Genomic DNA, 23746 nt, shown 5'->3' with positions numbered 1-23746 from the left:
CGCGGGCCGTGGGGCGCGGGCGCCTTGGCGGAGGAGGCCTGATTGCGGCTAGAGACATAGACGCTGGGCTCTGGTCTTCAGAGGGGGTGAGGCGTAGCAAGCTGTCCCCTGCATCTGCCCTCCTGGGCTTATGCATTGGGTTGGTTCCATCGGTTACTGCCGGACTTAGTCGTGCAGCTTAAAAAATGTAACACGCGAAAGAATGCAACGCGTAGCTGAAGGTAAAGAGAGAATAGGTGAGAGGACGTAAGGCTGTGGGCCTTGCCCACTGGAGGTGCCCACGTGTGTTCCGGGCTCCCTGCCCTCAGCAAGGCGGGGCTGGAGCTGAAGGGAGTGGCCGGAGTGATGACGTCCCCTGGCCTGAGCGTCCCTGGGGCTCGCCCAGTGCCCTGGCGATGTGTTAACTGGAAGTGACCCCTTGACCGGTGCAAGGTGCCCCCACCCCGGGACTGGGGGTTTCTCCCCCAGCTGGGCCGCTCCCCATGCCCAGGGTCCAGGAGACGCCCGTAGGGGGGGCCGCCTGCATCTTCTCTTCTCTGGTGACCCTGGCACGAGTTTCCGGTCAAGCCCGTCCCCGAGCCCGGGCCATGCCTGGAATTCCGGGGCCAGCGCCGAGCCAGGCCTGCTCTGAGCTCAACAGAGTGTGTGGCTCTGGTGCTCTCTGAGCCTCGGTTTCCTCCCCTGTAAAGCGGGGTTTTGTGAACAGCAGGGTCAAACAGCAGGTGTCGCAGACAAAATCCCCAAGTGGGCACCTCGCGAGGCCTTCCCCGGGCTCCCGGCCCAGCATCAGCACGCCTCCTCGTGGACCCGGGGCCTTGGCCGGGCTTGGAACTGCACACCGGCGGCTCAGGGTGTCCACTGCCGAGGCCCCTGGTGGCCGCCGGGGCCGATGCTCAAACTGCGACAAAGAGGCAGCCAGAGGGACGCCTTGAGAAGCCCAGCCCGAGGGGCATCGTAAGGGTGCTTCACGCTCAGTTAATTCCGACCGAGGGGCCCACACGTGCTGTGGAAATTGGGGGACTGCTCAGAACTAGTCACGGAGCCCCAGATCCAGGAGGACGGCGGCCACTGCTGCTCAGGTGACCAGGAAATCGCCTCCTTAGGAAGAAGTTTCCGGCCCCCTGTGCCGTGTGTGCTTTACGCCTGGGCCCCGCCTGCCTCCATCGCCGCCGTCGTTCTTGAGAGATTCTGCCTGTGGCCGCGATGAGCCCAGATTTAAGTTCTGTTTTGTTGGCAAGTGTAGCTTTTCCTTTTTCTTGCCTTTAAAAAAAAAAAAAACCAACTTTTAATTTTGAAATGGTTACAGAGTCATAGGAAGCCACAGGAAACACTGCACAGGGAGTGATGGTCAGCAAGCCGCGTGTTCTGCTGTTTACACTCAAAGACTAAACATAGGAGCAGGGCCATGTCCCTTCCCGCGTCCCGCACAGTGACATCCGCATAACTGGTACAGGGTCCCCGACTGCATTCAGGTCTCGCCAGCCCCGCGTGTGTCTGCGTGTCCCCGTGGGTGCGTTTCACGCGTGTGGCTCTGTAACCACCGCTGTCCAGATCCAGAGCCGCTGGGTCACCGCAGCCTTGGGAACGTGACGCGTGTGTCCACCTGCAGCCTGAGGACGTCCGGGCCATTCCCTGATGGTCCCCGTGACATGGGCCCCGACCCACTGGTGATTCCACGGGAGCGGGGCTGGGCGGTGGCGGCCGCTGAGTTCCAGGCACCGAGCAAGTGCTCTCCAGGGGGGACCTGTCAGGTGCCAGGGCAGCAGCCTTTGAAGGGGCAGTTACACACCTTCTGCAGCCACGAAGGTCAGGGACACATACGGTTTCTCCAGCTGTCTGCTCAGCGATTCACAAAGACAGCAGAAAGGGAATGTCACAAAGCCGGGGCCCACGAGAGACCAGCAAGTCATGGCATTGGGGGAAGAGAGGAGTGAAGGGACGTCTGGCTTCTCTCCGGAGCTGATGCATGTAAAGGTCTCTGCTCAATCACTTCATTAAAAAGGACCCGTCGCTCTGCTCCTTCCCTGTCCCCGGCCGGGCACCTTCTGGATGAGGCAGTCGGCAGGGACGGCCCTACCCGTGGTCTGCGCCAGGCAGGGTGGCCAGGTGCATGCTCACGTCCGCGAGGGCCCCTGCCGATCCTCCAGGGACGCCAGCGGCCGCGAGCTCTGCATTGAGCGGCTTCTGTGAAACTTGTTCTTGGAGCACATGTTCCGAAAAGGCAGAGGCAGGTGGGCTGCCCCAGCAGAGCCGCAGCCCCCCAGCCCGTGGCCTCCTCTTGCACCTTTAGCGACAGGGCAGTAACTTTGGCCTCGTAGTGGACGCCCTGGGAACGTCCTCTGTGTGTCTGCCGTCCTGTCTGAGGATCTCCCCAACAGTCAGCGCCTGCAGCCATGCACCTGCGAGGACCCGAGTCTTTCTAAGGTTCGGGAGTGTCAGAAGGAGAGGATGGGGTGGCCCGCGCCTCCCCTCGAGGACGTGGCTGCTTCTCTCGGTCGCCCTCGCGTCCCTGCCCCTTCCCGATGCTCTCAGCTCCAGCGGGGCTGCAGGTCCAGCACTCAGTCGCCTGCGCCTGGGTTTGCTCTGCGCGGACCTCCGCCCGGCCTCGCAGGCCCTGCGCAGAATGAGGACGGGGCAGCGATGGCTTGTGTGCTGCTGGGCCCCTGCCTGCAGCCACGGGCCCTGCAGACCAGGGACCGACGCCTTCCTGAGAAAATTGCACAGGAAACACCAGTGCTTTTCTCTCGTAATTAATAAACTTTATTTTTCGAGCAGTTTTATCTCTGCAGAAAAGTTGAGGGGAGTGTATGAAGAACCCCGTGTACTCCTCCCCCAACCATTGCTAGCGTCCTGGGTGCATTTGCTATGGCTGACACCTTATATTCGCTGAAGCCCCCGGCTTACAGTGGGGTCCACCTTGGGCTCTGGGCCCCCCTGGCCGACAGGTGGGTGACGTTTCGGATCCCCTGTCGGAACCACTGCTGGTTTTCTGCAGCCAGGAGTGACGGCCCTGCTTTCATTTCTGTTTTTTCTTAGCTAGAACTTTACCAATTGTATTGATCTTTTCAAAAAAGCAGATTTGGTTTGTTTATTTTCTGTATTGATTTCCAGTTTCCATTTTCATTGATTTCTGCTCTAGCTTTTATTATTTCTTTTCTGCTCACTTTGGATTTAATTTGCTCTTCTTTTTCTAGCTTCCTAAGGTTAGAAACTTACATTATTGATTTTTGCCTTTCGTCTTTCCCAATATATGCATTCACTGCTTTAAATTTCCCTCTAAGCATTGCTTTTGCTGCATTTCACAAATTTTGATGTTTTATTTCATTTTCACTTATGAAAAGAAATGAATTCAAAGTATTTTTCAGTTTCTCCTGAAACTTCTTCTGTGGCCTGCTTGTTATTTGGAAGTGTGTTCTTTAACCTCCACGCATTTGGGGATTTTCTAGCTATCTCTCTGTCACTGAGTTCTAGTTTAATTTCCACTGTGGTCTGAGAGCAGCTGTGATGTAATTTTTATTTTCCTAGACTTGCTGACGTGTTTAAGGCCAGGTCGGTCGATCCCAGTGGACGTTCCGTGAGGGTGGGTGATGCTGTTCAGTCCCAGCTGTTTTCTTAAACAACTTCTTCCTTACTCTCCTTAAATGAGACTGGGAACGACTATGAAGTCAGCATTCGCAGTGCTCTGTCCTAAGGTTTCTCTTCTCGTCTCATACACCAACGTAAGTGCGAGAACTCCGGCCAAGTCTCAGCACGTCCTGCCTGGGCTAATTGTTAACGAGCACGATTCAGCTGGACCCCCCTCTCCGGGGCTCCAGCCCCTGTGGGAGGCATGGCCACCTCTGCCCTCAGCCTGCCAGGTGGGCCTGTGACCGCCTCCCTGGGGAGAGGGCTCCCGCTGGGGTCAGAACAAGCAGAGGGGAAGTTGTGTGTGTAGCTGTGCGTCAATGGAAGGTCGCGTGCCCTGCAGAGGCCGAGCCTGGGAAACCACACTTCCTGCCTGCCCTGTGCAGGGTGTGGCCCGCACCACCCTGGGCGTTGGTGTTTGCGGTGGGATTGTTTGTGCAGTGAGGATGGGTGTGAACTTCCGAGCTGCAGATCCTGGGCTGTTCTGCAGGGGTTTCTCTCCGAGATGTGTGTGTTTGTGTTTTATTTACCTCATACCCCCCTCCCCCAAAGCCCCCGAACTGTAACAGCACGAGTCGGCTGACAGCACTGCCCCTCCTGGAGGACGCGCTGCCCCAGGAGAGGAGCGCCAACGGTCACAGCCCGCGCCCGTCCCCCACTGGGGGTGCGTCGCTCTGAGGGGCCGTGGCCCACCGTCGGCCTCAGAGCGGGCGCCCGTGCACCTGGTGTGACGAAGGCCACCAGGCTGACCGGGCCACCAGTGACAGCTGAGCTTCCTGCTGGGCTGGTCTCCAGGCCGTCAGTCTGTGCGTTCTTGTTCGATTGTAAGGACGGCGGTACCCGCTCCGGGGACGGTGCTGAAGATTGGGTCGCTCAGGATGCGCCACTGGCCTTTGGGGACTTTGTTTCTTCCACCCGCACAGGGAGGCCACCCACCTCCCGCCTCTGCCACCCCAGTTACCAGCCTCAAGGATTCGCTGTCGGACCAGCCTGCCGCGTGCGAGGGTTGCGGTGCGCCGTGGACCCTGTGTCCGCGCCTGGCGGGTGGAGGGCGCTCGGGCGGACGCCCCGAGCCGCTGTGGGAAGAGCTGCTGCTCTAGGCGAGCGCGTCCCCGCGAGGGGCGGGCCCTGTCGGAGCCTCCGCAGATACAGACGTGACTCCGGGTCGGGATGCTGGTGTCACCCGGGCCGCGCGGCTGTGACGCCTGCGGGCTGGTCCCACCTCGCGGGACTTGTCGCGGGTTGCCTGCCCGCAGGTGAGGGCAAGGCCGGGAAGGCGGCACCCAGCCCTGCCCGCGGCCGGGGGGCCTGGACGCGTGTGCGGCCGTGAGCGCCGCCCGCGGCCTGGGCTCCCCACAGGGAGACATCCGTGTCGTCGGGAGCCCGTGTCAGTGTCGTGGGCGAGGTGTCTGGTGCGTGAGGCCTGCCCCCCCACACACACCACGCTGCTGCGGCCCGGGGCACCTGCTCGCTTCCAAGCTCGCGATCCCGGAGCTGGTTTGCTCTGAGTGGGAGACGCTATCATGGGGAACTCGTGTCACCTGCCAGTGCGGGGCCCGAGAGGTGTGTAGGAGACAAGAGGGCCTGGGGTGATGGAGGTATCGCCCTTGACCCTTCTCATGGCCAGACCCTGGTTTCTTGTTTATTTTCTCTTGTCTGGCGGCGGGGCTCTAGCTGGGGGTGCTCCCCGTGCCCCCATCCTCAGGCTGCGTGTCCGGGTCCAGCCTCTCCCTTTCTCATAATCGGTGCTGCCGGCATTTTGTCGAAACGCTTCTCTGGTGGCTCCGGTCAAGCTCAGAAGCAGCAGGTGGGAAGGTCTGGCTGCGGTTGGAGTGGGCTTCCCTGGGGCGGAAGGAGCAGCAAGGATCCCGGGCCCAGGAGCTGCTGGCCAGGTCTGCACACGCCCCGTGCCGACGGCCCGGAGCGCCGGATGCTCCCGCGTGGGGTCGGGGTCCCGCGCTGCAGCGGGCGACTGTCGGGGCTGAGCACCCCACACCGACCCCCCAGCTGGTGAGCCGTCCCCACCGCGTCCTGGGCTCTCCTGAGACGTGGCGGCCCTCACAGGCTCTTCCCAGGCTGCAGGGTCCGGGGGTTTCAGTTGGAAAGGACCTTGGAGACAGTGGATCCAGTTCACCTCCGCGTCTAAGGAAAGTCGGTTTAATTTAACCGGACGCTCGCTCACGGAAACACGCGCATCATGCATCCTCCTGTTGGACTTTTTGGGAGCTCGTCTCCCGCTTCTCCTCGTGGCCCTCATGATGCCCTGGCCGTGTCCGCCCCGCCCACTCGCCGTCCTCAGCCGGCGCCCTTTGCACAGCCAGACGGGTGGAAGCACAGCCTCAGCTGCTCCATTACCCCAGCTGCTCTGCCCCTCCTCCCAGAGCGCGCGTGAGCGTCCACTTCCTTCCTAAAGAGCGGGGCTGAGGTTCCTGGCCTCCGACCCTGCCTGTCGCAGACGCAGAAGCACTGAGACGCCTGGGCAGAGCTGCCCACGCCTGCCCGGGGCCTGCGGCGCATGAGTGAGCACAGCCCAGAGCAGACAGTCAGGCCCATTTGGGACACTGCTCCCTCCAGTACCTTTTCCTTTTCTTTCTTCTGAAACAGTGCCTGCTGTCAGCGTCGTGCCCGATGGGCTGGAAGCTTCTTTAACTCTCTGGGATCTGAGCCGGGCGGCTGGACACGTGTGGATGCCACGCAGGGTCACGTGTCACCAGCCTGTGATCGGAGCCCAAGAGCTCCCGCCGCTTGTGGCCCCCCGTGACCCCCTGTCATTGTCACTTTCAGGGCAAGGTCCACCTGGCGCTGAGGCTGAGTGAGGTCATCACCGACTCGGGTGTCGTCTGCCACAAGCTAGCCACGCGGTAAGACGCGGGACGGCCGCCACGGCCTGTCTGCCCAGGGCTGTCTAACCCCAGGGAGCGGGGCGGCCCATGCTTTATAAACAAATGACTCAGGAGTCCCAGACTTGGGCATTCCCCAGACGACTGTCTTAACATCCTTGCTCACCCTGGAGGTGACGCGTTTGGCTTTTGCAAATAACCAGTTCCTCAGGGCGACGTTTAGGCAAAGAGGTTGGGGTTGTGGAAACGGTGAGATGGGGGCAGAGCTGGGGCCTGACCTCAGACCTCGACCCCGAAATCGGAGCTCCTTCTACCCTGTATGCTTGCTGAGTGTGCACATGTGAGTGTGTGCAGGTGTGAGTGTGCACGTGTGTGTATGGGATCGGCTTAGACAAATGCCTGGGGTGTGAATATACCTTTTCCAGTGAAATAGGCTCTGGTCGGATGTGATGCAAGCAGCCGTGACCCCCAGGTTGTGCAGCTGGTGAAGTGACGTCTGAGGGAGGAGGGTGCGATGTGCCCATGACACCTGTTTTCCTGTTGTGCGTTTTGCATCCAGGTGTCAGCGTGTCAGTTTTTCTTTTTCTCTGGGATGTGTAACTGCAGTTGGGGCCAGTCAGCGTGTTGGTTAGCGCCTTCCTCACGGTGGTCTGTGAGGAGTGGCAGTGACGTTGACGGGCGGCTGCTGCCCTTCATCTGGCAGCGCTTCTCCAAGACGCCAGCTGCGGGAAGAGCTGCTCCCCCCGTCTGAGCTGCTGCCGGGAAAACCGTTCTCTCTGCGGATCCAAAATGCACCACTGTCCCAACCTTCCCGATCAACAGCTGAATGTGATAAAAATGCATTTGCCTTGAACTCTGGGCTTCGGTGCAGGGAGGGGACGAGTGAGCCCCTTCTCATGCTTCCAGCCCCAGAGGCAGCAGCCCCCCAACTGAGGGCGGGTCGGTCTTGTCCTGAGACCTCCTCCCACCTGCCCACCCGACGGGCCGCCCTGTGTGTTCCTGCCATGCGTGACCCACCCGCTGTCCCTGTGGCTGCCAGGACCCCGAGCCCCCGGGGGCTTCTCAGGGTGTCAGCCCCTTGTACAAGCTCTTGGCTGGCTCAGGGTTCTGTGCCTGTCCCTGGAAATGCGCCCGAAGATACTTGTTTAGTGGCGAGTTAGTTCACAGAGGGAGGGGATGACCCAAGACCAGGTTATAGCAGGGAGAGGAGTGCAGAAATTCCAGAAGAAGAGTGAGAGGAGAAAGAGTTGAAAAGATTCACTAAAGTCCCTGAGGGCCAGCCTGTGTAGCGGGGCGGAACATAGTGGTGGAGAAATGGAGAGAGAAGGGGCCACACGCCCCAGGGAGCAGGAACGGAGGAGACGGGCCCTCGGCCCGAGAGAAGAGGCCCCGTAACGCGTCAGGACCACCAGGCTCCCAAGAGGGGCGGCAGCCGCCCGGGCCAGCCGGCGTGCAGGAGTGAGTGAGGAGGCAGGGCACCCAGATCCTCGGCTTCCGAGTGTGGGGTTAGGGCTCTGCTTCCGGCCAGGACGGGACAGGGGGCCTCACCCCTCTCCCACCACAAAGGACTAAGGAGCTGACGCCGTGTGAGCCAGCCGTGCGGGCGGAGGGCGATCGGCCCCCAAGTGGGGAAACAGACAAGGTCGCCGCAGGCCAGCTTTCGTCCTGGAGGTGCATCGGCGACATGGCCAGCAGGGCGTCCCCAGCAGGGCCCATGGCGGGTTAGGCAATGGGAGCTGGGGCGTCAAGGCCACCGTGGGCACGTTCTGCAGGGGAGGGGACCTCGTGGCACTCCCCAGACCTGCGCCAACGAGCAAGATGGAGTCCCTCAGGGCTGGGCAGGCGAGGGGGCAAAGGGGCGACGGGGCCATAGAGCTGGGGGTCATTCGAGTTTCCACCAGCCCAGTGGAGAGCCTGTGCTCACTCCGACCCTCAGCACGGACTCCAGGGGCCACACCGGGCGGTCGGGCCGCGCTGTCCCCGAACAAGGCTGCTGACGCCTCCCGGACAGAGCCGCAGACGAGAATTGCTCTCCAGACAAGAGACCCCGACCACTGACGGCACGGACGAGCCCAGAATCCGGGCACCAGCGACGTGAAGTTCACAGCGCCCAGCGTCCAGCCAGAAGCAGGAGCAGGAGCTGTCCAGCGACAGCCCAGGGTGACAGGCGCAGGAGTGACAAGGGCGGTCCAAGAGCTGGAGTGACTGCGGTCCAGAACCCAAAGGGGGCCAGGCGCCGGGGCGGTCGGCAGAGTGAAGCCTGAGACGGGGTCTCCCGGCCCGAGAGGTGCGTTGCAGGCAACGCCCGGCCTAGGGCTCTAAGCCCCTGGGGTGCCAGGCCCTCAGGTCCCCACCGATAACACAGACTTCACCACAGCTCCTACCTGGCAGGCCGGGCGGGGCCGACCTCTCTCGAGCTCTCAGGAAGGGAGGGCAGGGGCTTCGCTCAGGAAATCTCCACTGTGGACGAAGAATGTCAGCTGCCGGATCAGGAGACAGGGTGTTGCGGCCCCCAAGCCTGCAGCCACTGCAGCTGCCCCCACGGCGCCCCTGAGGGGACTCCGGCTGGGAAAGCACAGGATGCCGGCCCCAGAGAGCTGAGGTGCACGTCAAAGGAACGATTCCAGTGAGCCCAGACTCCCGTACCTCACCGCACATAGAGAAGCGCTACATTCCTTAACTGGAGATGTGGGGTTTTCTTTCATTAACAGTAATCTTTTGATGTTCCGACTACCTGGTCTTTGTTGCAGAAGCTCCTGTATATCCTGGCTCCCCCCGACCTCTTCAGAGGAGTCCCTCCGAGCCTTCTGAGAGGCTGCGTCCCGGGCTTGAATCCTCAGAAAGTCCACCAAATAAAACAAGTCTCAACATTATTTGTTGTGCAATTTTTTGCAGTCGACACCAGCAACATGTCCTCCGCAGCCAGGCTGCTTTTCCCTTTTCCCTGGTTGCACGCACACCTTCTCCTGCCTCCAGATGTCTCATGACTGCTGACCAGCGCGTCCATCTCTGTTTATTAGACGGGAGCCCCTGGGAAGCACTTTGCAGGGACTCGGAGCTTTTGGCCTGAGAGCTGTTGAGACAGCTGCCCTCCCGGACCCCAGGGTGGCCTCGAGAGATGGCCCGCTGGCCTTGGGCCCCCTCCTGACCTCCCACTTCTTTCCTCAGCATCCTCGAGTGCCAGGGCCTCCCCATCGTGAATGGGCAGTGTGACCCCTACGCCACGGTGACCCTGGCGGGACCGTGCAGGCAAGTACAGCCTCGGCTGGGGGGGGGAGGGCGAGGTCAGATTCCCCCCCACCCCACACCGGGAGAGCAGGTGAGCCAGACGAGGGTGTGCGATTTTAACATCCTTTTGTTTCCTTTACTGCCTAGAGTTGCTTTGTAAAAAGAGCGTTTCTGAGCTGCACGTGGGGTATCTGTGGCTCAGTAAAGGGCCCTGATTTGCATACCATCTGGGGTTAGAGACAAACAGACACGCCCGTAGGCCACGTGACGTGCGTGCTGGGTGGCCCAGCCTCAGACGAGAGATTCGGCATCAACAGTGTTTGTTTTCCACCCCGATCTTTCCCCCTCGATTACAGGTCGGAAGCAAAGAAGACAAAAGTGAAAAAGAAGACAAACAACCCCCAGTTTGACGAAGTGTTTTACTTTGAGGTTGGTGTTTCAGTGGCACAAATGCAGTTGAAGCGTACACCCCAGGGTCTTTGGCAGAAAGACCCTCAGTCGCTTACTTCTGAGAGTTCTGGGGTGCTGTCCCCCCACGTGAAGACCCCCTCCTGCCCTGCAGCTCGAATTCCTAGGAACTGTCCTTCCTTCCCTGGGCAGAAAGGCTGTTTGTTGCTTCCAGCATGACCCGGTTTTGAGTTGAATGCTGACAAATTAATACTTGCCAGATTATCAAGACGTTGATTTTTTGTTTGGTTGGTTTGGTTTGGGGTTTCTTGGGTTTTGCCCGCCCCACCCAGTCTTCCCTGAGCAGTGGAGGGAGGCTTGTTTCACCGGAAGTAGTGAGGGTCTTAAGGCAGAAGGGGAAGTGCATGCAGATGAGAGCCCCCGGCTGCCCCTCAGAACGCGAACCACCAGCAGGATGGCGGCGTGGGGGCCGCGGCCCCGGTGACGCGCAGGTGGCCGTTCTCGCCCCACAAGGGCCGGCACAGATGAGCACGAGGGGGCCTGGCTCCCAGTGCAGGGAGAGCGGGCAGCCAGGGGCAGCAGAGGCCTGACGCTCTCCCTCCGGCCTCCAGGTGACCAGGCCCTGCAGCTACAACCGCAAGTCCCACTTCGACTTCGAGGACGAGGACATGGACAAGCTGGAAATCCGGTGAGCGCGGGAGGCGCTCGGGGTCGAGGTTCCGGCTCGGCGGGGCGGCCTGACTTCCTCCAACATTGGGGGGTGGATGGAAAGGAACTTCCGTTTTCTGGATTATTTTAACGCGAGGATGTTGGGTGGTGGCGAAAGGGCAAAGGTGGCGTGTGTTCGCTTTGCAGTATCTTCCGCCGGCTTGAAGGGCAAAGGCTCCGAGCCCCTCTGCGTGCGCAAGGCCCGGCCTGGCTCGCGGTCCCGCTGCTGCGGGGGCCTCGCTGTGCCAGGTCGCGGCGTCCGCTGGGGGACTCACCAGCCCTCTTGCCGCGCTGGCCGCAGCACCGCCCCCATGTCAGGGACAGGTCATGAGCCTGAGGCTGGGGTGACCGCGTTAGGTCCGATGGGCCCTGCTCACGAGAACCCTGGGGATTCTCCGGATTTGACATCACTTAAAATCCGCTTTCCTGTGGGTCAGGGTTTCCCGAGGCGCCTGAGGTTCGGAAGCTCAGAGGGGGCAAAATCGGGTCCCTCCCGCAAGCCCGGCCTCGAGCAGTGACAGGCATGGGGTGGGGCTCCGGGCAGGCGGGCTTGTCCCTCCAAGGGCCTGAACTGCCCGACCTCACGCTCCAGCCGTGCTCAGTGTGGCCTTCATGCCCCGTCCCGTCCTGCCCCGGGTTCTCTGGGGAGAGCTCGGGGGCGCAGGGACCCCGCCCCTCCTCGCCGCCCGGTAAGAGACCCCGCACAACTGCTGTTTTCTAGGGTGGACCTCTGGAACGCCAGCAACCTGAAGTTTGGGGACGAGTTTCTGGGGGAGCTGAGGGTCCCGCTAAAGGTGCTGCGGCAGTCCAGCCCCCACGAGGCCTGGTGAGGGCACCCGGGGCCCCGCAGCGGCCTCCGCACGGAAGGGGGCCGTGCCAGCCATGCCCGCCGCACTCAAAGCCCTCGCGTGTCCCGGAGACCACCGTCCTGCGCCCCGTCTCCCTCCCTCGCCTGCAGGGCGCCCGGTTCCCTTTCACCAGGGCTTCCAGGTCACATGGCGTGACAGGGAGCAGGTGCCAGTCTCGGCCGCTCCGGCCCCAGGCTGGCCTCACTCCCCACGGCCCCGCAGCAGACGCTTGGGCGGGGCAGGTGCCCGCACCCCGCGCCACACAGCAGAGCCCTGCATGCCTGCAGACCCGGGTGGGTAAAATTTGGGTTGTGCCCTGGGGAGACTGGAATTCTCGATTCAGTGCCCCAGGCGACCCTGCTCAGCCAGCAGCCTGGCCTCGTGACGGGGCTGTGCCGGGCGGCCCCAGTGGCCAGTGCCTCAGCCCGCAGTGCGCCGCCCGGCACGTGCGCTCAGAGCAGCCGGCTGCGCCTCCGTCAGGAGGACCGCTGGGTGCCTGTGTGCCCGGGGTCGCCCGCCCTGCAGCACAAGCCCAGCCCCCGGCGTGCACTTAGGGTGATTCCACCCGGGCTCTGCTCAGGGCTGGCCGCTGTCGGGTGTCAGTCTTCAGGGGTAAATTATTTCACGGCAGCTTCCTAAACTGCTCGTGACCCCCTCCCCTGTCCTACCTGTTCCCCCCACCCTCCCGCCTCCCCACCCCAGCGTCTGAGTCTGTGGCTCAGTGTGACCAGCGCGAAGTACACAATGTGGGGGACCCCCCAGGTGCAGGGACCCTGCGGGGGTGTCAGATGGGGGACCCCCCCAGGTGCAGGGACCCTGCGGGGATATCAGACGGGGGACACCCCAGGTGCAGGGACCCTGCGGGGGTATCAGATGGTGGACCCCCCCCAGGTGCAGGGACCCTGCGGGGGTGTCAGGTTGGGGCCACTGAGGCAGAGGGACTTAAGCAGGGTGTCCTGCAGAATCTCCCGAGTCCCCTTGCCTCAGACCCCGACACAGCCTGCGACGGGAGGACCACCCAAGCGGGGTCCCTGGGGGAGCTGCTGCCTCAAACTGCCTTGTTTGTCTGTGTGTCCTGCACCAGGTACTTCCTTCAGCCCCGGGACAACGGCAGTAAGAGCCTGAAGCCGGAAGACCTGGGGTCGCTGCGCTTGAACGTGGTTTACACGGAAGACCACGTCTTCTCCTCCGACTACTACAGCCCCCTGCGGGACCTGCTTCTGCGGTCGGCGGACGTGGAGGTACCTGCGTGGCTCGCGCACCGTAGCCCCCACCTTGGGCCTGCCGTGTGTTTGGGACCATCTGGGTCTCCCTCTGCTGGGGAAGGGAGCCCTCACGTCCCCCGCAGCGAGAGCCACAGGACCCGGCATGGCCCACGCCTGGCGCTCTGACAGTGACCCCAGGGTCATGGCCCTCTGCTCACTGGCCCCGGTGCTGTGTGGGGGTGCGGGGGGGAGGCGCAGACCCGCCGGGCGCACGCAAAGTGGGGGGCTGGGCCTGGGGCTCGCCTCCTTCATGCCCTGCCTCCCCAGCCCGTCTCAGCGTCTGCGGCCCACATCCTGGGCGAGGTCTGCAGGGAGAAGCAGGAGGCGGCCGTCCCGCTGGTGCGGCTCTTCCTGCACTACGGCCGGGTGGTGCCCTTCATCAGTGCCATCGCCAGTGCCGAGGTCCGGAGGACCCAGTGAGTGCCAAGCGCGCCCCGAGACCCTCCGGGGGTCTGGCCTGTTCAGGGGCTGGACGGGGGTCCGGGCAGCCAGAGGAAGCCACACGGTCAGGGTTCCTTCAGAGACACACTTGCGCTTCTAAAAATGCGCCTTTTCTCCTGGGAACTGGGAGGCACGTGGCACGGAGCGGTGAGCGGGGCACCGGGTGCCTCGGGGGCGGCTCCGTTCCTGAGGCTGGGCCCGCGGGCCTTCCGGGGAGGTGGGTTCTGCTGGGAGTGGCTCCCTGGGACCGTTGGCTCAGAAAGATGCAGAGCGTGCCCTGCTGGAGGTGTCGTTGGGCCTTGCCTCCAGTGCTGACCCCCGGCCCTGAGGAGCAGAGGAGGCCCTCAAAGCGCAGGGTGGGGGGCGCACGGCTGCTGCGCCCTGGGGACCCGGCGGTGGCCGCGGTGGGTTTGTTACACGGCAGGCAGGCCCAGGGCTCAGGCCCCACTGCGAGGCTTCGGTCAGGTGGCCTCCCTGCCCCCTGGATGCCTCCCTATCCGGCGCTGTTTTCCAGGGATCCCAATACCATCTTCCGAGGAAACTCGCTAACGTCCAAGTGCATCGACGAGACGATGAAGCTGGCGGGGATGCACTACCTGCACGTCACCCTGAAGCCCACCATAGAGGAGGTGAGGGGGGCGCTGCTGGCGGGCCAGAGAGTCCCGAGGGAAGGGCAGGTGACACAGAGCCCGCAGCCCTGGGCCCCGCCTAAGCCCAGAACTGTGGCTTCCATGTCAGCTTCTCTCCGGCTTCCCAAGGGGACCTTCTGAGCATCCCAGAAGCTTCCTTGTTTTCTCAAATTAGAAAAATACTTAAGCAAGTCCATCATTCCGCTAAGACAGAATGACACGCAAGAGAAAAACTGGTTCTTCCGAGGACGCCTCCTCCCCCGAATCCACGAGGCCAGAGAGACAGCCCTGCTGCTGTCCCCCCCACCCCAAACCCCTGCCCCGGTCAGACACCCTGGGAGGAGTGACCCTCCATCTCTTACTGACACCTTCCTGGGAGGGGGTGTTTCCCCCAGAACAGTTTCACCAAAAAGCAGGTCCTTTGCGGTCCTTGCGGTCCTTTGAGGGAATTGAGAGTAGATTCTGGTTTGATCTGTGAGCCAAACCCTGAGAGCACTTTGAGGTAAAACGTTAATAAGCTGGTGAAGCCTCATCCTGTGTCAGCCGCCGCGCTGCAGTCTCGAGAAGGACCGCCCCTCCTAGGCCAGGCCTCAAGCTGCCCCTCCTGGACCAGGCCCGCCTCGCCCGCCGTGACCCCGCCCACCTGGGCTCCAGGCTCGGCTCACGCACTGCGTGTCTCCAACGCTCTCCGCAGATCTGCCAGAGTCACAAGTCCTGTGAGATCGACCCCGTGAGGCTGAAGGACGGTGAGAGCCTGGAGAGCAACACGGTGAGGCCCGGCTCGCCCTCCAGCGCCTTGGACGTTGCGACCCCCGGATGGTGGGCGGTGGCAGGCGCCTGAGCTGCAGCGACCTCGGGGGACACCCCCCCCCCCCGCCCCCGGCGCCAGCCACCACCTCCCCTGCTCTGTGCCTGGCCTGCGCCTCCCGCCACCCATACCCGGGAGCCTCCATGGTTGGGGGCGTCTCCCTCAGCTCGGCAAACGCGGCTCCCCAGCCTGGGCCACCTGCGGCTGCTCCTGGAGCTCTGCCCCAGTTTTTAAAACAGCCAAGTCCCTGTTTCCATCTTTCCGCCAAGTCTTTGCCTCTAAAGAGCAGAGCCCAGTCCTGGCACTCGGGAGGCCACGTCGCCGCGGGCACGGCCTCTAGGCTGCCGGTCGATGTGGGCACACAGCGTGCTCCCTCCACCCGCGCCCCTGGCTGGTTGCGTGGGTCACTGTGATTGCAGCGTGCTGCTCCTGGCCCACGACGGGAAGTCTGTCTTTGCTGCTCTGGGACCCCAGCCTCGCCCTCGCCCCTCCTGGCGGCCGCGGGGCACGGCAGCCCAGGGGAGTCTGGAGCAGACGGCTGAGCCCCCCCCTTGCAGGAGAACCTACGGCAGTACGTGGACCGCGTCTTCAGCGTCATCACCACGTCGGGGCTGAGCTGCCCCACCGTCATGTGTGACATCTTCTTCTCCCTGCGAGAAGCGGCCGCCAAGCGCTTCCAAGGCGAGTGCTCGTGGCGCCCACACCGTGGGGACACCCGCACCCCTCACCGGACGGAGGCCTCCAGGCAGAGACGGACGCTCAGGGCCCCGTAGCGAGGGTTCTGACCCCCACACCGTGGGGACACCCGCACCCCTCACCGGACGGAGGCCTCCAGGCAGAGATGGACGCTCAGGGCCCTGTAGCGAGGGTTCTGACCCCGTAGCCAGCGGGCAGCGTCAGGCACCAGCATGGGGGCTGCACGGCGGGCAGGGCCCCTGGCTCCTGTCTGCACTCGCCCCTGTGTGAGTTGGGCCCCAGCCCCACCCGGAGGCCACAGCCGAGCTCTGCCCCAGTGGTTCCCAGTTTCTTCCTGCCCCCGGTTATTCCCTGCGGCTCCAGCAGCCCCGGTGAGTCACTGCCTGTGTCCTGCCACAGGTGACCTGGACGTGAGGTACACGGCCGTCAGCAGCTTCATCTTCCTGAGGTTCTTCGCTCCAGCCATCCTGTCCCCCAACCTCTTCCAGCTCACACCCCACCACACGGTAAGGGAGCCCCTGTCCCGGAAACTAGTCAACCGGACCTCCTGACCGCCCGGCCCCCTGGACCAGCAGGTGGCCGGGGCAGCTCCCGTGAGCCGAGCCGGGGAGGTGCAGAGGTAGCCCCAGGTGGTGGCTGGGTTGTGGACGTGCACATGCCCTTACGTCTTTGTCTCAGGAAGGTTTCAAGACGTTCTAATCAAAGTTGTGTTGTTAAAACCGCTGGATGGTGTGACCAGGGCTTCCTCTGGGCTTTTGTTATGACGTTACCCACTGCCCACACACAGGAGGACGGAGCGTGGGTATCAGTCATCATTCAGGCCATGTGGTCCGCAGATGATTTCTGAGCTCCCACCGTGAAAAGGCCCGAGGCCCGAGCCCTTGCAGAGAGAGTGCCAGGGGGCCACAGTGCCAGGCGGAAAGCCCAGGGTGATGGGCCCATTCCTGGTTTTGCTGGTTTTAAATTAAGCCTGCGAACCGTGTGGAGGGTGAGAGGCGCCCAGGCTGGGTTCCCGGGAGACTCAGGCCCAGGGTCGCCAGGGGGATCCGCTCCTTTGCTGGAAACGTGGGGTCTGGGGTCAGGGGTGGCCCGAGAGCCCGCATGTCAGCAGCTCGCAGCCGCCCGGGTTGGAGGGCCCACAGGGACCTCCGACTCCAGCACCAGCGGCTCACCTGCTCACTCACGGACGGCGCTCGCTCCGTGCAGCTGTTAGGGGTGTCGTTCGTTCTGTCGGCGGCGGTTCTGGGCTCATTCACGACTCAACTGTGAGACCGTCCCCTTCCCGTCTCCGGCAGGACCCGCAGACATCGAGGACGCTGACGCTTGTCTCAAAGACCATTCAGACTCTCGGCAGCCTGTCCAAGTCCAAGTCCGTGAGTCACTGACTTGAGTTCTCTTTTCAACACGAAGGAGGAGGAAGGAGTAGTAGGACGAGGAGCAGGCATTGCCCAGAGTCCCCGCGGGCCGTGGGGGGGGGCCTCACCGCGTGGAGGCGTCCCCTGTGGGCGGTGACCGTCCCCTGTGGGTGGTGACCGTCCCCTGTGGGCGATGACTGTCCCCTGTGGGCGATGACTGTCCCCTGTGGGCGGAGGCGTCCCCTGTGGGCAGTGACCATCCCCTGTGGGCGGTGATGTCCCCTGTGGTCAGTGACCGTCCCCTGCGCGTCCCCCGTGGGCAGCTAACACTCCCGCTGCCATGTCTGGATCCACAAACCACGTCCCCTTGGCTCTAGGGACTGCGTAGCCCTGCCACACAGCCGGGCGTCCTCGGCCTGAGCACCTTAAGGAAGTCGGGGTGCTGCCTGGTGACCGAGGGCTCGTCTACGTGGGGCCAGCGAGAGCCCCTCCTTCCCTGGGTCTGAGCTCATTTTACCCCATTTGGTGACAAATCTGCGTCTCCCCTTCACGGGGGCGTCCTGGAGACTGACGACGTGCCAGGGCCCCGGGGGTCCACCCCGTGACAGCAGCAGCAGTGTGGGCTCTGGGTTCCCCGCACACAGGCGGTGACATGGCCTGTTCCTCAGGGACGGGCCTGTCAGGCTCTGTCTGGAAAGGGTTGAGCCATGACCTACAGGATCACCCCAGCTCTCCCCATTCTGTTCTTTGTGGGACGGAGTGACCCAGGCTCTCAGCACTGCAGACAAGCAGCCCCCTGCAGGGCAAACGCTCGGCTTTCTCTGAATCCGAGGGACACAAAGCCGTGGGCCAACGCTCTCCTCCATCCGTCAGCCCCAGCGTTTGTCGGCTGGAAGCCCAGATAAACAGGCACCTGCTGGGCTGAGGTCTGCACAGACTCGCTCCTTTTCACACCCAGGGTAGCAAAGTGCCGTCATGCGGACACAGGTCCCCCCGGGTCCCTCTTGCCGCTGCCCCAGCTCCTGGAGGTGAGGACCCCTCCCGTCCCAGCAACTGCGTCTGGGAGCCACGCACCCGCAAAAGGTGTTGAGTCGTGCATGACGAAGATCTCACCAAGGACCCCGTGTGGTTCGCTTTTTGAACACGGCTTGAGTGGAATCCACCCTGCGGCGTGTGGCCCCTCCCTGCGACTGGGGCCGGGGTACTCGGCACCCGGGACAGCATCCACCCCTGCGTGTTTTGCTGTTCCTCGCCCGTGGCCGTACTCCAGATCTTTCAGGTTCGGGCCAGGAGACCTCAGGCCTCCATTAAGTGACCTGTTTCATTTTAGGCCAGTTTTAAGGAATCCTACATGGCTGCATTCTATGAATTTTTCAACGAGCAGAAGTACGCTGATGCAGTGAAAAACGTAAGCATCGGCGTCGATGAACGCAGACTCGCGGCAGCAGAGGCGGCTGACTCGGTGGGAGGGATCCGGACGGTCGTGGGTGGTTGAACTGAGCGGGGAGGCCCCGTGGGGGCAAAACCCGGGGCGGGGGCCAGGGAGGGGAGCCGCGATGGCTTCCAGCTCCACGAGGGGAGGAGGTGGACCTCCAGGTGTTACCTGAGGCCTGGCGGCCTCTCAGGAGCAGTAACAGCTGTGGGTGCGGCCAGCCCTTCCCGGGAGGGGCCGGGGTTCAGCTAGGGCTGGAAGCGGCTCAGTCTCAACAGAGTCAAGACCCCCTGGTCCTCTCAGAGGGACCCCCGTCCGACAACTTGCTTCTCAGAGTCTCCTCTCTCCTCTGGTTCCAGAAGGAGATGCAGGGCACCCAGGCACTGTTCCTACGAAGGTTCGCCTTTTAACCGTCCGGTTTCTTTCCACTTCAGTTCTTAGATTTGATCTCGTCCTCCGGGAGAAGAGACCCCAAGAGCGTGCAGCAGCCCATTCTGCTTAAGGAAGGGTAGGGCTGGCGGGAGAGAGGCAGGGTGGGGCTCCCAGGCTGGCTCAGCGCCAAGCAGGCATCCCTGCCCGCGGGGCCAGAGGGCATCCAGACCTGTCTGGGGCCTTGGTCCGTCTGGGAGAGATGCCCCAGGGCTGCGCCATGGCGTGTCTTCAGTCCTGTGCCTGTTCTCTGCTGAGGCTGCGAGTGGAGGAATGCCCATCTGGGAGCGGAGTTTGAAGGCGGGGGAGACTGAACAGCCCCCAAATAATCAGAGGCTTCTGCCCGGGTGGCTCCCTCACCCGAGCCCAAGGCCCCCCTGCCCTCCATCAGCCCCTCGCTCAGAAGTGTCCCCCGTCAGGAGCTCAGAATACAGGACGCAGCGGAGAGCAGCTACCTCTCGCCTCCCGTCTTTGCTTCCAGAGCACACCTGCGGGCTGGGAGCCTGCCGCCGGCACTTTGGGAGCATCTCTTGCCCATGTTTTCAGGGTGGGGGTGAGGGGGGTGCCCTTTGTGGGAGCTCAGATAGACCCATGGTCATCACCAGCTTGTAACTTGAAGTTGACACTAGCACAGGAGCTAAACTTTTCCAAAGTAGAGACCTTTGCCTTTTGATTTTTAAATCCTGTCACTTGGAAATAAAATTATAAGATACTGAAATCCCACAGTCTGCTTCGAGTACCACAGGTACGGCAGTGGCGACCTGTTGTGATTCTGCAGGCTTTGACTTTGTGACTTTGGGCTGCCGGAGCTGGCGGGCAGGGGGGACATGCACCCCGCCCTAAGCCACTCACCCAGCAGCCTGTGCCGTTCACGACAGGTTCATGATTAAGAGAGCACAAGGGCGAAAACGCTTTGGGATGAAGAATTTTAAGAAGAGATGGTTTCGCCTGACAAACCATGAATTTACCTACCAGAAAAGCAAAGGTACCAAGAACAGTGCGCTTTTTATTTGTTCTCACATATTGTATTCCGAGGGACCAGAGCCTTGCCTCAGCCCCCGTGGCGGTACCGGTCGCTTTTCTGGGGTGGGCGGGTCCTTACCCGGGAGGCGGGCACCGAGAGGGCGGCCTGGGCATCGTGGAGAGCAGGGTCTCGGGGTGGACGCTCCTGTCCTGCGTGGGTGGCTCTGATCTAGATCACAGGATGTCCCCATGGAAACGTGGGGTTGGCTTCTCAGGGACCCGGGTCCTGTGGGGGGTGAGCGCGTGAGGCCGGTGTCACCTGCCTTCGAGGGGAGACCGGCCCCTCCTGGCGGCTCACGGGCACACTCTGCCACAGGGGACCCGCCTCTCTACAGCATCCCCATCGAGAATATCCTGGCGGTGGAGCCTCTGGAAGAGGAGTCCTTCAAGATGAAGAACGTGAGTGCCACCCCATCCCCTCGGCCTCGCCGCCGCCCGCGTCCCGCACCTGCTCCCAGACCCTTGTGAGCTGGCAGCCGCAAGGCGCTGCCGCGGGGCAGAGAGCCCGACCCTGCCCGCTGGGTTGGCAGGACCCGCGGGGTTTCTCTAAGACTTTCGGTTTAGATTGAGTCTTGCGTCTACAAGCTCCAAACATAGAGCGAGGGCTGCAGCCCCTCACCGCGAGCCCCTCACCGCGAGCAGTTGCTCGTCTGCACTTGTCCTGTCGGCTGGCTGAGCCCCCGGCCTCCTCCCGTCTCTCTCCGTGTACATGTGCGTATGGCTTCTGAAGCATGTGTAGCTTCAGTGTGTTTCTTAAAAACAAGGACATCCTTTGTGTAACTCTGCAGCCAGCATCAGGACACCCGACCCGCGCGCAGCGTCACTGCTGAACCGCCGCGCAGCTGCCCAGTGACATTCTCTAAGCCGTTGTGTGTCCCAGGCCAACACCGGTACTTGGTTGTCTGCTGTCTCCTTAATCCGGGACATTCCTCAGCCTTTCTCTGTGTTCTGTGGCCTCGGCATTTCTGAAGCAGAAAGGCCAGTGTTTGGAGACGGCCCTTGGTTTGGGTGTGTCAGGCGATGCGTTTTGTAGGGACTCCCTCGGATGTGGCACAAGTGCTGGTGACTTGTATCAGGGACCCGTGGCCCGGGGTCTGTTGGGGACTCGTGGCCTGGGGTCGGTCGGGGACCTGTGGCCCGGGGTCGGCCGGCGGCCCGTGGCCGGGGTCGGTCGGGGACACATGGCCCCACTGGACGCATCAGCTCTGCCCCGTCTTGCTCGGCCTCGCGCTTTTTGCTTCTCTTGTCCCTTCGCTGCATCCTGTCGCTTCCTTCTGCCGAGGGCCTTTCTCTCCCCCTGGTGTGTTTTGGGCTGTGCGGCCCCGCAGGGCCCCGTTTCATTCAGGCCGGAGCCCCTCATTGGTGAGACCACGTGGGTGCTCACGTGGCCCGGATCTGGCCGTGGGAATGGCACGGTTTTTGCTGCCCCTGTAGCTCCCCCCTCCGGGTACATGCCGTCCATGCCGTCGGGCCCCACGGAGGTGTCCGCGTCTGCAGGAGCCCACGCATGGCCTGACCGGCAGGAGTGAGCGGGTGCCACTGGTCATTTCGAAGCCAGACTTTGGGCGGAGGCTCTGGGGGACCCTCCCATGAGGTCCGCCTCTGCTGACCATCCAGGTGCTTGCAGACAGCTTGGGGAACCCCCGCTTTGCGTTCACTTCCCGACACTGTGGGCACCATGGTGGAGGGGGGCTGGGGGGACGGTGCCTGAGTTCTCGTCGCCGAGCACCTCCGAACGCTGGGGAGGAGAAAACACTCCTGCCCATCCCCCGCCATCACCGCCGTGTCCCCTCCTGTCCCCTCCGAGGGGGAGCACGGGGTTCCCACCGGGTGCCAGGACGACTCTGCTCTCCAAGGGGTGCTCTCGTGGGGAAGTCCCCTGCAGCCTCGCGCGGCCACTGGGGGGCGATGGCCTTGCGTCCCACCTCCCCAGGCCACCAGCCCGTAGCCCGATCTGAGGGCTTTTCTGGGTTGTCTGTTTTCATTAGAAAATCTGCGCGCTTAGGTCCTGTTTCTCCCAAGTCTGTTCCCATTTCTCTTTCTCTGCTCCTAATTTTCTAAATATTTTTTATATTTTTCAGTTTCGTTAGATATATTTTGTATGAGTCACACGCGGTCTTTTTTGAAGGAAGGTGGGGCTGTAAATAATAACTAAGAGTTAAAACTTCAAATGCTCCAAATTCTTCCCTAGTCTTCCAGCTTTAAAGAGACCCCAGCCTGTGGCCGGCGCCGAGGGTGACTGGCGGCATGGGCGCCACGCCCAGGGGCCGTGGGCGGAGCCTCCCTCAGGAGTGCGGGCAGCTCCCCAGCGTCCCAGACTGGGCACCTCTTCTCTGTGGCTCTCCCTCCTGTCCTGAGGCTGCAGTGGTTGGAGGGATGGCCCCACCGGCCGGGGTCTCCCTGAGGGTGATGGTGGCGGGGACATCCCTTCCACAGATAGGCAGAGCAGGTGGGACCCTCGCGGCTGGGCGGTCAGCCCCTCAAGCCCTCCGCTGCAGACGGCGGCAGTCCCCAGGGTGGTTGCCGGGCGAGGCAAACGGCGTATGAGGCTCCACGCGGTTCATTCCCCTTGTGGCGCGTTGACTTGGACTGTTTTATTCAGGGGAAGGTCCAGTCGGGCAGAGCCCTGCAGAAGCCTAACCGAGGGTAATAATTTGGAATCCTTTGACCAAAGGGACACCTTGCTTTAAGGAGGAGGGAGGTGTTCTCGGGAGATCAACCCTGTTTAAGGCTCTTCACTTCAACGTTCAGACAAATTACTGCCCTTACTCTTAAGAGCTGCGGCTGGGGGCCTTAGCGGGGTCCAGGCCCTGGGCGTCCGCGCTCTCCCGAGGTCACTGAGAGCCGTCTCCCCCCATGGCCGTCCTGAGGAGGGGTCACGATGCTGACCCAGAGCTCACACCCGTGCGTGGGGGCAGAGCCCGGCCCAGACCGTGCGGCCCCAGAGCCTGGACGTGCTCCACGCAGCCACAGACCCGGCCTCCCCTCCTGTGTTTCACGTCGCCACCCCGCCCTGCTGCCCTCGAGCCCCCTCCGGGCCCCGGGAGCCCCGGTGTCTCTGTGGGTCACGCGCTCCCGGCTCACGGACCCCCGAAGAGTCGGGCTTGCCCCCGGGACCCGACTGGCCGCCAGCCTCCTTCCCCGTCCTCGCGTCCATCTGCCTTGCGCTTCCGGTTTCAGTAGGTGCCCACGGCCGCACTGGGTCTGTCTGTCCGGCCTCCGTCTGGTCTGAGGCCGGCCCCACGGCCTCAGAGGGTTAGGCTGCTCGCTGGACGGGTGGTCGGAGACGGCAGCTGCGCTCGCCCTGCGCTGGCTCCCGACCTTGGCGCCTGGTCCTGCCCCAGGACAACTTGAGGCCATGTTTTGGGCCGCAGATGGCCCCGTGGCAGGTGCGGGCGGGTTTCTGGGCCTGAGGGAGGTTAGCACCCTCGACCTGCCCCCTTGGTGGGCAGCGTCCTGCCGTGTGTGTCTGCACGGCACCTCCCACCCCTCCCCTGGATGGGGCTGGGGACGCTGTGCTCTCAGCCGGTGGCCTTCCCGACGACCACAGAGGGACAGAGTGTGGAAAATACCCTGGAAGCAGCCGTGAGCTGCTTCGTTCCGTCAGGGCTACAATTTCAGGATCCTTTTCTCATCGGCCTGTGCTTTCCCGCTGCCTTCCCCAGAGGCGGCTTCCACGCGCTAACTACCAGGCCAACGTCCTCTTCCATTTGTGAGACGTCTTTGAAGGCCTGTGGTGTGCCGGGCCCTGGCGGAGGGGCCCGCCTGTGAGGACGATCGGAGCAGAGCGCTCCCTCCAGGGCCTTCCCTCTGTCGGGGATCGCAGCCACGTACAGAGCATGCAGTCTGAGGCCTGTGCGACGGTGCACGTGTGGGTGGGGTGGGGCTGAGGGGAGCCGTGGCTGTTCACTCCGGAACTTGGGCCCAGGCCCCTCCCAGAATCCTTCGAATCCTGTTCGTCCTCCAGGCACACCGCCCCACCTTGCAGAAGGCCTCCGTGGACTTTGACGTC

General features: G+C 62.7%; 1 protein-coding gene across 1 annotated transcript in view; it reads left to right on the top strand.

Moving 5' to 3' along the window:
- Positions 1-23746, top strand: part of RASA3 (RAS p21 protein activator 3) — an 87525-nt gene that overhangs the window by 55496 nt on the left and 8283 nt on the right. Inside the window, exons 5-20 of the mRNA XM_060129444.1 lie at positions 6409-6485; positions 9633-9713; positions 10049-10121; positions 10712-10788; positions 11530-11634; positions 12741-12897; positions 13189-13337; positions 13877-13991; positions 14686-14760; positions 15357-15480; positions 15895-16001; positions 16791-16868; positions 18181-18258; positions 18717-18790; positions 19590-19696; positions 20051-20133. Coding sequence (XP_059985427.1) covers positions 6409-6485; positions 9633-9713; positions 10049-10121; positions 10712-10788; positions 11530-11634; positions 12741-12897; positions 13189-13337; positions 13877-13991; positions 14686-14760; positions 15357-15480; positions 15895-16001; positions 16791-16868; positions 18181-18258; positions 18717-18790; positions 19590-19696; positions 20051-20133 — 1560 coding nt within the window. The remainder of the gene's footprint in view (positions 1-6408; positions 6486-9632; positions 9714-10048; positions 10122-10711; positions 10789-11529; positions 11635-12740; positions 12898-13188; positions 13338-13876; positions 13992-14685; positions 14761-15356; positions 15481-15894; positions 16002-16790; positions 16869-18180; positions 18259-18716; positions 18791-19589; positions 19697-20050; positions 20134-23746) is intronic.

Source organism: Lagenorhynchus albirostris, chromosome 18 (genome assembly GCF_949774975.1).
Source record: "Lagenorhynchus albirostris chromosome 18, mLagAlb1.1, whole genome shotgun sequence".
Lineage (NCBI taxonomy): Eukaryota > Metazoa > Chordata > Mammalia > Artiodactyla > Delphinidae > Lagenorhynchus > Lagenorhynchus albirostris.
The sequence above is the reverse complement of the archived record's forward strand: the minus strand, read 5'-3'. Positions and strand labels throughout refer to the sequence as shown.